The sequence below is a fragment of the Ursus arctos genome, unplaced genomic scaffold, assembly GCF_023065955.2.
Source record: "Ursus arctos isolate Adak ecotype North America unplaced genomic scaffold, UrsArc2.0 scaffold_14, whole genome shotgun sequence".
In the NCBI taxonomy this organism is placed as follows: Eukaryota; Metazoa; Chordata; class Mammalia; order Carnivora; family Ursidae; genus Ursus; species Ursus arctos.
This window is the reverse complement of record NW_026622808.1, coordinates 45,651,498-45,666,745: the sequence shown is the minus strand read 5'-3', so window position 1 is coordinate 45,666,745 and position 15,248 is coordinate 45,651,498. Positions and strand designations below refer to the sequence as shown.

Genomic DNA, 15,248 nt, shown 5'->3' with positions numbered 1-15,248 from the left:
TGTCTGGGGCTGGATCATTCTCTGTTGTGGGGACTGCACTGTGCATGGCAGGATGTTTAGCAAGATCTCTGGTCCTACCGTCCAGATGCTAGGAACACACACACACCTGCCAGTTAGGACAACCAGAAATATCCCTAGATATTGCAAATATCTGGGGGCAAAATCATCCCCTGTTGAGAGCCACTAACTTAGACCAGACTAATCCCCCGCATCACTTCTGGGAGTTGGAATCCAGCTGTCCCCATGTTATAGATGTGGAATCTGAGGCCTCAGAGGGGTTTCTAAACTCTGCTAAACTCTGTAAATATCAATGGCACTGGTATGGAGAGGAGCACCTGCAGGGTACACTACTAGTCCCAGACATCATAGTGGACGAGCTAGGGTGGAATATTTATTAAGAATCTAGCAAGTGCCTGGTCACGTGTTACAAACCATTACTGATGGAAATAAAGCAACACGAGGACCTCCCCTCACCAAGCTTACTGTTCTATTGGAGTCAGACAACCAACACAAAACACCTGCTACACGTATTTCTGAGTATCTACTAGGTACCAGCTGTGTGCTGCTTGGCTAATTTCACTTGGTCCTCCCTGCAGTGCTCTGAGGCGGGTACTGTTATTATCTTCCATTTTACAGATGGACAAACTGGGTTTCTGAGAGACTAAAAAAAAAAAAAATCTGTCCAGGGTTTCCTACCCCCGGGGGGAAAGAGCCGAGTTTTTACACTGAGCTCTGGCTGGCTGGGAGTCTCCAGCTCACTGCCCTCCTCCTCCTCCTCACTTTATTAAAGACTGCTTTGACAAAGTACGGGATTGTGTAAGGTTCAGAGAGGAAGAGAGGAAGCATTGTCCGTGAGCCTGTTGGTGCAGAACATTTTCAATTCTGAAACTGCTCGTTGTGGGATAGAAAGCCTCTACAAATAATTTCAGGTGCTTTTGTGGAGTCATTTTTGAAAACGAGAAAGAGACAGATGGGGAAAGCAAGAGAGGAGCTCTGCTGCAGCGGCTTCTTGGAAATAAACCTGGAAACCCCAGCCCCCCCGTTTTGAAAGGAATCCTGGAGCCGGGTTGGGACCTGGGATCCCGGGGCGTGGAAGCGGCGTCCCGGCAGCAGGCCGCGTAGAACGGGCCGCGCGCGCTCTCTGCTGGCGGTTTCGGAGAACGCGCCTCTCCTTTGAAGTCCCGCCCCGCTGTGCTTAGTACGCAGAGTGCTCTGCGCGGCAGGGAGCGGCAGCCCGGAAAGCTTTGGCAGCGAGATCTTGTTAGAAAAATTACACTGTGGCATTTTGTTCCTGAAGGAATCTGATAATTGTGAGCAACATCAGGATTGCTGTGTTAGGGAGGCAGAATGGCGCTGGTTGAGAGCGAGGACTTTGAAGTCAGGAAAATGTGATTTGGACTCTCACTGTATCCTGCAGAAGTGAATCACCTCCTCTGAGCCTCAGCTTCCCCATCTGTAAAGAGAACCCCTTCATAGTGCTCTTAGGATGCATGAGATGATGCATGCAAAGTGCCTGGCCCAGACCTCCCTCCCTCCTTACAGAAAAACCTTCATTAATTAGTAGCTATCATAATTAATTGATGTCCTCTCTTCCAAGGTCCCTTTTACTGTGTGGCCTTTGCTTAAGACATCACGTGGACTAAAAATCTTTTTCATTGGCCATTTATTCCAGGGTCGTTTTAGCATCAACCTTTACGGAACCGGCCTGTCTTTGACTGAATCAGCCAGATGGATATCACAAGGGAATTATGCTGTCTCCGACATTAAGAAGTCCCGGGTAAGGTTACCTAGTGGCTTCGGATGGGTTTTGTTTTCTCTTTCCTTCCTTCCCTATTCGTCTGTTGTGGTGGTGCGAAAGGAACGAATGTGCTTTCCCACTTCCTCAAACCATTTTGCAAAGTGTCAGGGAGAGAATTTAGGAAATAAATTGAAAGTGAAGCATGTGTAAGTGAGTGCATCAGAAGGAGCCCTGTTCTTCCCTTCTGGTGAATTCTTCCCTGAGTTGTGAACCTGTGAACCATCCAAGTAATCAGGCGATACTTAACCAGGAAGTTGAAAGCAGGAAGAAGCCTCTAAGAGAGTGGGTGGCCCGGACACTTTGCAGTTAGCCAGCATGAGATTCCTTTTGTGAACTTGAGGAAAAAGATGTTTGTTGTTGTCTTAAGAAACCTTGAGATGTAAAGGAGGCTGGACGAAAGGGAGGACTTATCAGGGGATGTTTCCGGAGCGTTAGAGAGACACTCAGGGGCTCCACAGTAACCAGGTTTTCATGCTCAGGAATCTCGCCACTCAAGGTGTGGTCCCCACGGAGGACCAGCATCACCTGAGGCTTGTGGCAAATGCAGCTTCTGGGGCCCCAGAGCTTCTCAGTCAGGATCTGCCGCTGACCAAGGTCACCAGATAGATGATGAGCACAGCACAGCTTGAGAAGCCCTGGTCTATGCAGCTGTTCCTCTGCGCTGTTTCTTAGAATCACCTGGGAAAGCTTAAAATGCATGTGCCCTGGCCCCAGCTTGATTTTCCTAACGGGAACCTGAGGCAGGGGTAGAGTTTTAAACTCCCTAGGCAGCTCTCTTGTAGAGCCAGGGCAGAAACTGCTGCCTGTTACCAGGCTTCCCTCAGAACTTCTGAGCACCTGGGGTAGGAAACTGACCCATGGACAAATGGGAAATTTCCCAGAGTATGACCCGGGGTCCCAAGTCCTGCTTCCACCATGACCCCCACCCTGGGGTCTCCTCAGAAATGTGGGGAGGGGAGGAAAAAGAAGACGAGAACTGGAAAAGCAGGTGTCATTCCAAAGTAGGGTTGTCAGCTCAAATACAGGACGCCCAGTTAAATTGGAATTTGAAATAAACAAGCAGCAATTTCTTTTTTTTACTGTACGCTTGTCTTATACATTGCATGGGATATATTTAGTCTAAAAAAATTGTTTATTTGAAATTTACATCTAAGTGGGTGTCCTGTATTTTTATTTGCTAAACCTTATCAAAATCAGAATACAAAGAAGATATTCAAGCTGCTTCCCCCCAGGAAGAAACATCAGTTGTGACTTCCCAGGGAAATCCCAGAGTTTCCCAAGCCCATTTTTTTAGCTGCCAGGGTTAAATTTGTCTACGAAAAAAAACCATCTTACTCCCTTTTTTCTCTAAGCCAATCAACCACCTCAAATCTGATTCATTAAATGGCCATATTGATTGCTCATAAATCATTAAATGTTTTCCTTTGCACTGAAAGGAATAAAGATAGCTGATGCACACGTGTTTTAAAAAGTGCTCCCAAATTATAATGTTCTTCCCGGCCACTAACCCTCGGGGTCCATATATTATGGTTCAGTCGCTCAGAGAAACAAAAAATTAACTGTCCAAAATGGTTGGACCTGAAGCATGATTCTGTAGGAACCCATCTATGTAAACTCTGTAACGTAAGTTTCATCCTGTTAGTCCCTATCACCATTGCTGTTTTCATTTGGAAACTAAAAATTATTACGGCAGGGAGCGCCACCTGCTGGAGAGAATGATCACTACCCTGCAATGTTGGCCGGTTCCCAAGCCTTTGAGAGAAGTTAGCCTTTGCTGGAGGGAGTTGGTTTGACAGTTGCCTGCCAGCATTTTCCTTTTTTTAAATCTTGGTGTTACATGACAGCTCAGAGAGCCTGAGCTTAAAATTAATCTCAAGGGTCTGTCGAGCACTCCTTATGAATCCCGGGGAGCCAGGTGGAAACCATCTGTAGCTCTTGGCAGCCCCGACAAATGCTGCTCTGTGTGCCTCACCTGCTACGTGGTTCTCAGAGCAGCATCCCCTGAGGATGCTCCATGAAAATGGGCCTCCCTGGCTGAAGACATCTGGGAAAAAACTGTACATTTTGTTTCCCTCTTGAAGACCACAGTAAGCATTCGTGTATTAAGGTTGGAATAAAGTTCAAACCGGTGTTCCCCTAAATCAGTGGTTCTCAAACTGGAGTGTGTATCAGCGTCACCTGCGGGACTCATCACCTGCAGGGCACAGCCAGCCTCGGGGTGCTTGGGTGGCTGAGGTCATGATCTCAAGGGTGGTGAGATCGAGCCCCACATCGGGCTCTGCACTGGGCATGGAGCCTGCTTGGGATTCTCGCTCTCCCTCTGCCCCTCCCCCCTCAAAACAAACAAAAACAAACAAAAAACAAAACAAAAAAAAACACAGCCAGCCTCAGGAGGGACCCAAAATGTACATTTCCAACAATTTCCTGGGTGGTGCTGATGCCCCTGGCCTAGGACCACATTTTGAGAAACACTGACCTGTTAGATCACCCCAGAACCTTCTTTTCAAAGTCAGACCTTTTAATTTCTCCGAATAACCTGTATTCCGTGTAATGGAACACAGTTTGCAAAACTGCATAATGTCCTGCTCCCACCGTTACCTGCCACGGTGTCCCCAAGGGACTGAGGCCTGGTCCTCTGTGGCACTCGGACCCTGGCCAGTCATCATCCTCTCACCTCCAAATGGCCCTGCTCTGATTCAGTCTCAAATCATCACTCCTTACTTTTCTTCCCTTTTCTGCTGGAAGCTACAGGGAAAAAGGCATAGTGAAAACCTCAATTCCCCAAACCTGGTTGGCAATAAAATGTTTTCCCCAAGCAAAACTGCAGGGAAACTCTAGTCATATCCAGGATAAACCTGAATCACCAGAACCACTGTCTCATCATCAGAAAGAAGAACCAGTAAAAATAAGTCTCACTGTCATGTTCACTGGGGGCTCCCCATGTGTCATGGAAAGACATTTCTCCTATTTTTAACTAATAAAAACAATCACTTTTATTATGGAAATAGCTACACTTAATAGGCAAATTCCATGCATTAAACCCCATTTTCCCCGCTTTCTCATCAACTCTGGGAAGGGAGTGTGAGAAGGTGGGTGGAGGGTAAGCACATGATGTCACAGAGGGATCCCCGGTCCCAACCAGCAGCAGGACCCCCCCAGTGCTGAGGTGAAAGCTCTCACAGCTGCAGAGTACAGAGGTTCAGCTCGCAGACTCTCCGGTAGCATTGCCTGCTCCTGCCCTCACTAGCTCCTGAGAGACGTACTTCACTTCTTGGAGGGTGGGCTGGGGTGTGGTTTATTCGTCCATAAAATGAGGATCGTGACTGGGTTCTTGGAGGGCATACGTGAACTAGGGTCCAAAAGCTGTGTGATGTCTCTGGGCAAACAGCAGGCACAGGAGCGGTGTTAGCGCTTAATGTTACCACGCTTCCCTGCCTCGAGGCTTGCAGTCAGGTTTTAGGAGCTGGCCAAGGTGACGAAGGACATAGGCTGGCTTGAGATGGAAAAGCGGAAGGACGGGGGACTGTGTGACCTGAGCCAGGGCTGAGTCTGGACCTCTCTGGCACCCAGAGAACCTTGGGGGTCCTGCCCCTGTGGGCCCCCCACCCCAGCTGGGAATGAGGCCAGTGGGACACCCCCTTGGCCCAGGAGTGCTTTAGCTTCCCCTGCCGTGCTCAGGAACTAGTGAGTTTCTATTCCACTTGTGAGTGAGGGACAGACAGACAGAGAGGGGAGCACGGCCCGGATGTGAGACTGGAGAGAGCATGTTGAAATACCGAGCCCCTCTGCCAGTGACATTCCGTGCACCTCAACTCACGAATGTGCCCAGTATATGAAAGCGCCCTCGGCCCCATCCAGAGGTCCTGTGCACACGCCCGTTCTCAGAGCTGCTCTCTGACCCTCTGTTCAGGAGGAGGTTCTGGAACGGTCTTGAGAGCTGAGCAGAGTGAGGGGAGGTACACTTCCAGCCACATGGGAGAGGTGCTCACCAGTCCCTTTGCTTCTTTGCTTGCCTGGGGAAGCTGTGGGGTCAGCAAGGAGCTAGGGGCCTGTGTTTCTGAGGCCTGGCTGCCTGGCCCTAGGCCCTAACCACATTCCTTGTGCTGGGAGAAGTGTTGTAGATTGAAGAATTGCTTTGAAATTAAAAATTAATGAACTCCTTATTGTCATAGAGGAGATGGACTCAGTTTATATCTTTTAGCTCATTTACAACCCGTGGAGTTAAGGTAACACGAGATAAACGTTGGGTGGGGGGCAGGGTGCGTATGTATACGTGGGACAGAATCAGCTCTCATTCACCTACCATGGACTGCCTCCCAACTCGCAATTCACTTATGAAAATCCAACTGCCACAGTGTAAGAATCACACCGTAGGCCAGTAGAGAAAAATCACATTTTATACATGTATATGTTTTCTTCTGTACATTCCTATAGAAGTTAGATGTTTAAAGATATTCTAAATGTTAGACAATGTATGTATTCACATATATGTGACCCTCTAGGGTTATACTGAGAAATACACACACACACACACACACACACACACGTGTACATCGATCGATTGATAGATAGGTATATCTCCTGTGTTTTATGGGCAGTTCACCACCTGCACATTCCGAAGAAATGTAAATAAACACATTTCAACATAGATGTGCTGACTTTTCTAAATCACATGAGCCTACTTCCCCAGGTCATATTGACTGAGAAAACCAGAAAAAAACTAGTGAGAAGTATGAAATATTAACTATTCATAATGGAAGAGAGAGTCACTTGTTTTAATTATATATAATAGCTCAAACTAAGCTAACAAAATATTCATTTGAAAGAGATTTTTACAGGGCTTGCTCTAATGAAGAAATAAAAGTGATTTATAATTAGTGTTTCATTGTATGTGAATGGGTATTTCTAAGATGCTGGAAAATATACCTTTTTCTCTAAAATAGGCACTGTTTCCATGACAATCATGTTTATGCTAATCATTTTCCCAGTATTTTTTTTCCTTTGTACTCTGTAGTAAAAGTGATAAGTTTTAGCTCAGACTCTATCTAAATCAAATTAACAGAGTTCCAATTAGTGAAATAGCATGAACGTTGCAAAGCCATTATCAGCAGCTTTATGATTAGCCAGACTTTTCCTCATCTCCATGAGAATAGGCTATGGTGGAGATTCACACATAAAAAACTACTTTTATGATAATAATAGCTAATATTTTTTGAGCACATACATCTGGCCAAGTAGTCTGCTAAGTACTCTTTATACATTCTTGCATTTACCGCAAACCTCTGAGGGGAGACAAATAGTATCCCCCATTTTACAGATGCACCAGGAGACCGAGGCTTAGAGAGGTTATTTAAAAATGCAGTACAAGCCCCAAGCAGTCTGACCCTGGTTCTCTCCACTGCTGGGTCAGGAGAGAGTGTGGATAAAGCATGAGCTTGAATGAGACAGAAGACATTCCAGCGCATCAGCATTCTCCAGGCCTGCAGACCAGTGCTTCAGCCTGTGAAGAAGGTTCCTAGCTAGAACCTTCTAGAAGGTAGACGGCTGGAGCTAGCTAGCAGGCTGATCTGGCATCAGATCCGGTTGGTGGTGTCAGACTAGCTCCAGAATTAATATGAGCCCCTAAACGCAGGACCAATTAGGGTCTTAGAAATCACTCTTCCAACTTAATATCACTCAGAATCAAAGGCAAGCAAATTTTTCAAAGAGAAACTATTTTGTTCTCTTTGTTAAATTGGCAAAGCTTTTTTCTTTCTTTTTAAACAAGATGATTCATTATTTGTAAGAGACTTCCATAATTTGGCCATAGGAAGCAAATCTTCATGCCTTTGACCTAGTTCTGGGAATGTAGCCCAAAGATACCCTGAAATGTAGGCACAAGTAGGGCTCATCACAATGTTGTTCCCAATAGTGGAAAATGTGAACCATCTAAGATGCCGAACACTAGGCAGGAATGGAGGGGTGGAGGGGGACGGGTATGACCTGGTAAATTTACACAGTGAGATACTGTTACAAGTAGCCAGGGAGTTCTTTGAAGCATGGTCAAGTGTTAGGGGAATGAATTAGCCGAGCAGTCGGAATTGTAGGTCCAAAAGAAGGGTGTACATCAGCTTCAGCCTCTCATTTACTCATTCATTTAACAAATGTGTATTTAGTCTCACTCTGAGCCATACACTCTTGGGTTCTGGAGACCTTGGAATTGAAAAAGACATTGGCCTTACCATCACAGGGCTTTCACTGTAGCAGGAAGACAGCTGTAAAGAAAGAATTACCCAGTTTTACAGGCTGCTGTGGGGCAGGTGTCTGAGAGGAAGTGGCCCCTGGGTTGGGTTCTGAAGAATTTAACAGTCAAAAGGTGGGGTGGTCCAGTGCACCCAGAGGGGAGAGGGACATGGAAGAGAGTTCCAATTAGAGGAAATGGCATCATATGTGCAAGAGGCCTATGCGGTAAGGGGCATGTCAGAACAACCCAAAGAAATGCAGAGGTCAGGGGCGGGGTAGAGGGAAAGGATGGTATCTGGAGAGTCACAGATGAATCTGGAGAAGCAGGAAAGGATAGACTGGGGGCCAGCAAACTTCTGTGAAAAACCAAATAATTTATACTTATTTATAAACATTTTAGATTTTGCCAGCCAGGAGGCAAAATCAATAATATTATATATGTATTTATATGACAAGAGTGGAAAGAAATTTGCACAAAATTCTTATTGATTCAGTTTTAAAAATAATAATTGAGTTCAATTTTTTTGCCATACATTTTTACCAATGAGAAGAAGGGAATATTTGGAGAGGGTAGTATTTTGCTTAATTAGCTGAATATTTTGCTTACTTATCTATCATCAAAATTGGTGATAAGTGTTTATTAATGCTGATCAGAGATGAGATTTTCTGTATTTCATCTTTATAAATATATTTTTACACAGACACTGATATAATCCACAACCGTGTAATTTTAATTGAGCATATTCATGGGTTGGCAGGCATTTCTAGAATTCTGTTAGATTTTTCTTCAGCCTGTCATTACATCGCAGATTAAGCACTTGCTGTTGAAAGCAAAATGGAACCTCCTCGATTGCCTTGTTACATGGATTTTGAATTATGGTATTTTCTTTGCACTTACATCAGAGTCCAAAAGATGCTGCTAGAATGGCAGCTTAGGCTCAGGAAACATATCCGCCAAAAATGTATGTGGCATGACATGTAGCTTCTTGTTTTAACTTTCAGTAGAATGCAAAGTACATAAAGCAGCCTAACATTACTTATGATTGAAACGATGTTCATTGCCATTACAATGACTTTACCACAGTATAAGGTTGCCTGTAAGTAGAGGTCTTGCCTTGAAATTTACGTTTGATTCGCTAGGAAATATTGTCAAATCCATAGCCATGGCTAATGGGCAAAGCCAGTAAGTGTCCAGTGACAGCAATGGAGAGCAGCTCTCATTCAGAAGAATTTTAATCCCAGCCCTAAGCTCAAAAGTTCACAGTAAAACTTTACCACTGCTCAGTTATCCAACCGCTGGATGGTAGCGTGAGTGGGGTGTTCAGCTTCTAGTTCGGACAAAAAGTTTATAAAACTGATGATGGATAAGTTCATGGTAGCAGAAGATGTTTATCCTTGATACTGCTGGTGACACCTGATAGATTTCTTGTGTTTTCCGCAGCGTGCCTATTGGGGGATAGTACAATGAGTAATTATAGGCTTCGAACATCTTACATTTTAAAATTTTTATTTATTTAATTGAGAGCGAGAGAGTGAGCAAAAGTAAGAGAGAGAGCATAGAGGTAGAGTGGGAGGAGAAGCAGGCTCCCCACTGAGTGAAGAGCCCAACGCAGGACTCGATTCCGGGACCCCGGGATCATGATCTGAGCAGAAGGCAGATGCTTAACCGACTGAGCCACCCAGGTGCCCCAACATCTTACATTTTTATGAGCTTTGTACATTTGGCCAATTAACGCATTGTCTGCTTCTGCATATTTTTACTACTGTCAGTCGTCAACAATCTTGGTAGATGCCACTTCAGTTATTCGGCGCTAGTGTTTCCTCAACTGCTTTGAAACTTTCCTGCCTGAACTCATTCCACACAGACTCTTCACAGAAGCTAATTCTTGAGTCACTTCAGACTCGGCTTCACCTCCTCAAATAAACAACGGAATGATAGTGATACTATCCACCTATCAACTCATCAAGAGTCAAAAAATACCACCCAAAGTTATTTGCCTTGTGTTTTAATTATTGACGTTGCTTTCAATGTCATTAACTTCTCAAACCACTGTTCCTACCGAAAGGATAATAGTCTTAAACAATGCGTTTTCTCTGGACACATTTGTTCACCTGTTACAATGAAACAAGATGGCGGTAACTCACCCTGGGGTACCCTGCTTTCGCTGCTTGGCTAGCACGTCAAGAAATTGCGCTGTGGGGGAGATCTTCAGTTGTAAATTTTCTAAATGTCCGACCGTTGCTTTCCTTGTGAGTTGGGAATGTGTGACGAGGCTGAGGTTGGTAGCGTTGGTGTGTGCTGTGTTCTTCTCGGTGGCTGTGGCGTCGTTGCAGGAGAAACAATGCTTTGCCATCTCAATTTGATAACAGAATGGTTCCTAAGCCAAGGTGCCTTAAAAGAGCAACATTCAAAGTCACTTTTGTTTTCTGGTTCTGACATGATGGTGTGCACGGGTAATAAAATAAAGCAGAATGTTATGATAGGGCGATACGCACAGCATTCACAACACGGCCAAGTTACAGCGGTGTCACCGTGATTTGCAGGGCGCTCAGTAGCCGGGTAAAGCAGTGAGCTGTCAGCACCACTCATCCTGCTGTGGGAGCCTGAACACAGGCACAGACATTAAATGAATCAATGAACGTGGCTGTGTTCCAATAAAACTTTATTATGGATACTGAAATTTGAATTTCCCATCATTTTCACATGTCAGGAAATATTATTCTTGGTTTGCTTCTTCTCAACCACTTAAAAAGGTAAACACCATTCTTGATTTATGGGCCACACAGAAACAGGCTGCCCTGGGCCCGCAGACCCTGGTTTGTCCGCCCCTGTTTTAGACCACATGAGAGTGCTGGGCTCTGCTTCTGTTCTGAAGGCTTACCTCCTGCGCATGCAAGAGAGATTTCCCCAAAGCCAGTGGCAGCCCTGGAAACACTAGCCAAGTAGGTGGTCTGAGAGCGTGCATTTCCTTGCAGGACGGTACCCGGGTCATAGGAAAATGCGGTGGTTACTGTGGAAAATGTACTCCATCCTCTGGCACTGGCCTGGAGGTCCGAATTTTATAGTTAAGGTAAGTAAGTGCCACGTTTCTCTCTCTTTCTCTCTCTCTCCTGTTCTTTCTGTAAACTAATGACTAGCACATACAGGTCAGGTGCCCCCAGCCAGGGTAGTGTGAAGCAGCTTGGAAGTGACTCAGTGCTAGTCTACCTTTCTCTGTCCTGCTCGACTGCCCTCACGTGACTGAGGTCCTCGGCACTTCACCCTTGGATGTGAGGTCCCTAGGCTCCCTGCATCAGACTCCTCTGCAGGGTTTATTCGAAATACTTACTGGACTCCATCTCTAGAGATCCTTAGGTCTCTGGCCCATCTAACAATCTGTATTTTTAACACATGGAATTCTGCTTCAAGTGACTTACGGATTCATGTTTGAGATACTGCTCGAGAGTACTGCAAGAGTAATAGTAATGGCACTCAGTGATTCCTGACAGTGCATCAGGCACCGTGCTGAGCACTCTGCAGGCATTATGTCACTGAACCCGCACAAGAGCCCTTGATGAATGCTCTGTTCTACACGCTTGTGACTCAGTGTCCTCCAAGGACTACCGTGATCAGCATCACCTGGGAACTTTTGGGAATGAAAGCTCTTGGGCCTTACCCTAGACCTACAAAATCAGAATCTGTATTTTAACAAATCCACAAGAGAGTCACACATGTTAAGGTCTGACAGTGCCTGGTCCAACTACCTTATGCTGGTATATGCTCCCTCTGCTGGGTGGAGGACTGAAGTGGTCACTCTTTGTCTTGTCCCAGTGCCTTCGGCCAATTCTATGAGCCTTCTACAACTTATTTCAAGCTTTCAGCAGCCCATTCTCCTGTAGGGCTCTTCAGATCATGACATTGGAGTACCTACCTGACATTTATGTATCAGTATTTCACTGTTTGATTAAACATCCATATTCAAAATGATGATCTTTAAATTAGGATTGTTTCCACTGCAAGAGGCAACAGGAAAAAAAGGAAACTTATCACCTTAAATAAATGAGAGAGCCAAGCAGTGGAGTAGCTTCAGGCATAGCTGGATCGAGAGGCTCAAATGGAATCATCAAGACCCTTTCATACTCCCATCGGTCAGCAAGGCTTGCTTCATTCTCTGGCAGACCATCTCCCCCACTCCATGGTCCCTGGCAGCTCTAGGCTTACGTCATCTTTGCAGCTCATGGCCCCAGATAAATGCTCACCTCCAGCATCCATTCTGCACAAGAACTCAGGCTCCCACTGGTCACCTGGGCACTTCTGAACCAATCACAATGTCCAGGAGACTGAGCTCATGTACCCACCTGGAGTTGGGTGATGGACAGCTTCATTTAGAAGAGGAAGAAGAAGGAGTTTGCTATCAGAAAAGAGGAAATGAGATGGAGGCAGGCAAAGTCAGCAGGTATCCACTAGAGATCCCCATTTTATATGTATTTTACTTATTTTATATCTAGTAAAATAAGTTTGTATATGTTTATGTGTAGTAAAATTTGAGTGAGTATATATACGTAATATTTACATGTATGTCTAGAAAAAACCTGGAAGGAAATATACCAATATTTGAAGAGCATTATCTCATGTGAGAGATTTCTGGCTCGTAGCTTTTTATTTTATTCTTTTTTTTTAAGATTTTTATTTATTAGAGGGAGAGAGTGAGCGAGAGAGAGAGCACAAGCCGGGGGATGCAGAGGGAGAAGCAGACTCCCCGCTGAGCAGGGAGCCCGATGTGGGACTCGACCCCAGGACCCTGGGATCATGACCTGAGCCAAAGGCAGATGCTTAACCAACCTAGCCACCCAGGCGTCCCTATTTTATTCTTTTTATACTCCCCTGAAATGTTCGTGTTTCTTATAGCAAACATACATCACTTTTAAAATCTAGAGAAAATAGTCATTTTTAAAATTCTGTATGTAAAAATGTATGGGTTACCTACTCTTGACTTACGTACGGCATTTGAGACAGACGGGTTACGTTTCTTATTTGGTTTGTTTATTTTCAGGTGCTCTGAAGAGGAAGCCATTATGGGATGGATGAAGGATAGTCATGCAATACCTCCACCTTAAATTTGTGTGTTTGTGTGTGTATGTGTGTACTTGTATGAGTGTGTGTGTGTGTGTACATATGCACATATATACATGTATACACACACACGTATATGTATATGTGTGTGTGTATATACATGTGGAATATCCTAATGATGTAAAGTTTAATATTTATGTTTGAAATTATTTATTGTGATGTAATATTTTTGTACGTAAAATGGCTCTATTATGACTGCCTCTTGCATTATTTTGTCCCTTGCGGTCAGATCACTGCGTTTTACGTACTCTACGTTATATGTAGTACGATGACAACAGTGATCCCTGAGTGTCACGGTACACTATTGTTTACCTTCTATCTGTAAAGATTTTATGGTTACTTTTTGAGAATTGTACTTTGTTTGTTTCAAACAACCTAGCTGCCGTCAAGGTGCTACAAGAGTTGTGTAAGTGTATTTTGGCATTTCTAGGAGAGTATCAGCCAATAAGGAATGTAGTGACGTCACAGATCATTCCAGTTATTAGTTATGTTAACTATTCAGTTTCATGTGATCTCTGGGAAAAAAAAATTGCTGCCTTGGTGCTATATATTATATATATTTAAGTGATCATCAGACTCAGAAATGTAAACATTTTTAATAAAAGGGAGGAACGGAAGAACAATTTGCAATGGACAGAATCACTTGGAAAAATAAGACCAGCTTGTTTATCCTTCTCTTTGGACATGCCTATTTGGGAAGAGAGTTGGACTCTGTTCTCCTTTTTTTGTTATGAACACTCCAGTTCACGGTGCCTTGATCTCTCTGAAGTTAAATGGAGGATACCGCAAAGCGACTTCATCACAGAGTGATACTGAGAAAGTGGGATCCTCTCAACAGTGTGCCAAGATGTTCTAAAGTGCTGTCCAAGTTTATCAGTTGCAAGACCGAGGATGCTCAGGATGGAGTGACCCTCAGCACCCCCTGCACCCCAGAGAAGTTCACAACTTAGTCATCAGGATTGCCTTGTGCATAAACACCTGGGCTGGTGACATGACTTCTCTTCGGGACGTGAGCCTAAGACCCTACCAGTGTTCATGGCTGCTGCCGTAACCAGCATTTGTGAGAAGACAAACTGCAGAGTACAAGACGCCCGGATCTTTCTCATCTTCCATTAATCTACTGCTTGTTACTTATTTCCAAAATGGAAGTTGACGTCAGTGTCTTTCTGCCCTTCTGACCGGATTGAAGGGAAGTCATTGCCCATGGCCCTTGGCAGGTGCTCGGTTTGAGAAATGCTGCCCACTTCCACAACCCGAAGAGCCGAGGAAAAACCTGGCAGTAACCTCCCACGCCAAACAAACTCCAGAGTGCTCCAGAAGAAGTTATACTCAGTGTATGAATAAGTGTTATTCTCCTTTATTAATACATTGTGAAAATATACTATGAATAAATACCATGAGCACATCCGAACATTTGTGTTTTACATGGTTTCTGCACTCTTGATTCAAGTAGGAATGAAAATCCGTCTAATTTTTAAAATCGCCGGATTGAAAAGCAAGGCCTATTTTCGCAATCCCATTGATTACAGTTGCCACTCAGAGTTAATAAGGGACGGGGACTCTCCCCAAGGTCTGCTTTTTCATCATTCAAATCAGTTGAAGTGGTTCTGAAAGAGACATTACTCTCTTGTCTGTGTGGGGAACAAATGAACAAATAAAACAGGAGATTTAAGTGGGCTTGGGGGCTTCATTGTTAATTTTATGGGGCAGGAGTTTCTGCTGTGTGTACTTATGGTGTCCAGGGAAATAAGAGCTTTCCAAAGAAGCCAAATAAACAGCAAAGAGTAAGTGTGCATCCACCATAGGCCAGCCCCTCTTCCAAATTGTTTTAGCTCCTCCTCATAACCACCACGTAGAAGTCCACATACAGGGAATAAGCGGCAGTCCCCGAAAGCCCCCGGTGTGGCTCTGATTGCGTGACTTGTCCACTTCTGGGCCAGTCACGGCGTTGAGGGGGCTGGTATCATGTACCACCTAGAGTCAGGTGATCGACAGCTTCAGCTGGAGGGACAGTTCCCAGAGGGAAAGGTTTTGTTATCAGAGAAGGATAGATAGTATAAAGACAGACAAAAGCAGAAGGTATGCACTCTAGATTCCAACCGTGCGTGTGTGCGT

The 15,248-nt window shown here is 44.7% G+C and overlaps 1 protein-coding gene across 6 annotated transcripts in view; it reads left to right on the top strand.

Annotated features, from left to right (window-relative positions):
* ADAMTS9 (ADAM metallopeptidase with thrombospondin type 1 motif 9) overlaps positions 1-14,544 on the top strand; it is a 156,169-nt gene extending 141,625 nt beyond the window's left edge. For all 6 annotated transcript variants that reach the window (XM_026501180.4, XM_057311868.1, XM_057311867.1 and 3 more), the window contains 3 exons: positions 1,673-1,777; positions 10,997-11,091; positions 13,054-14,544. In XM_026501180.4, coding sequence (XP_026356965.2) covers positions 1,673-1,777; positions 10,997-11,086 — 195 coding nt within the window. In that variant the 3' untranslated portion in view covers positions 11,087-11,091; positions 13,054-14,544. The remainder of the gene's footprint in view (positions 1-1,672; positions 1,778-10,996; positions 11,092-13,053) is intronic.
* Positions 14,545-15,248: the final 704 nt, after the last annotated feature.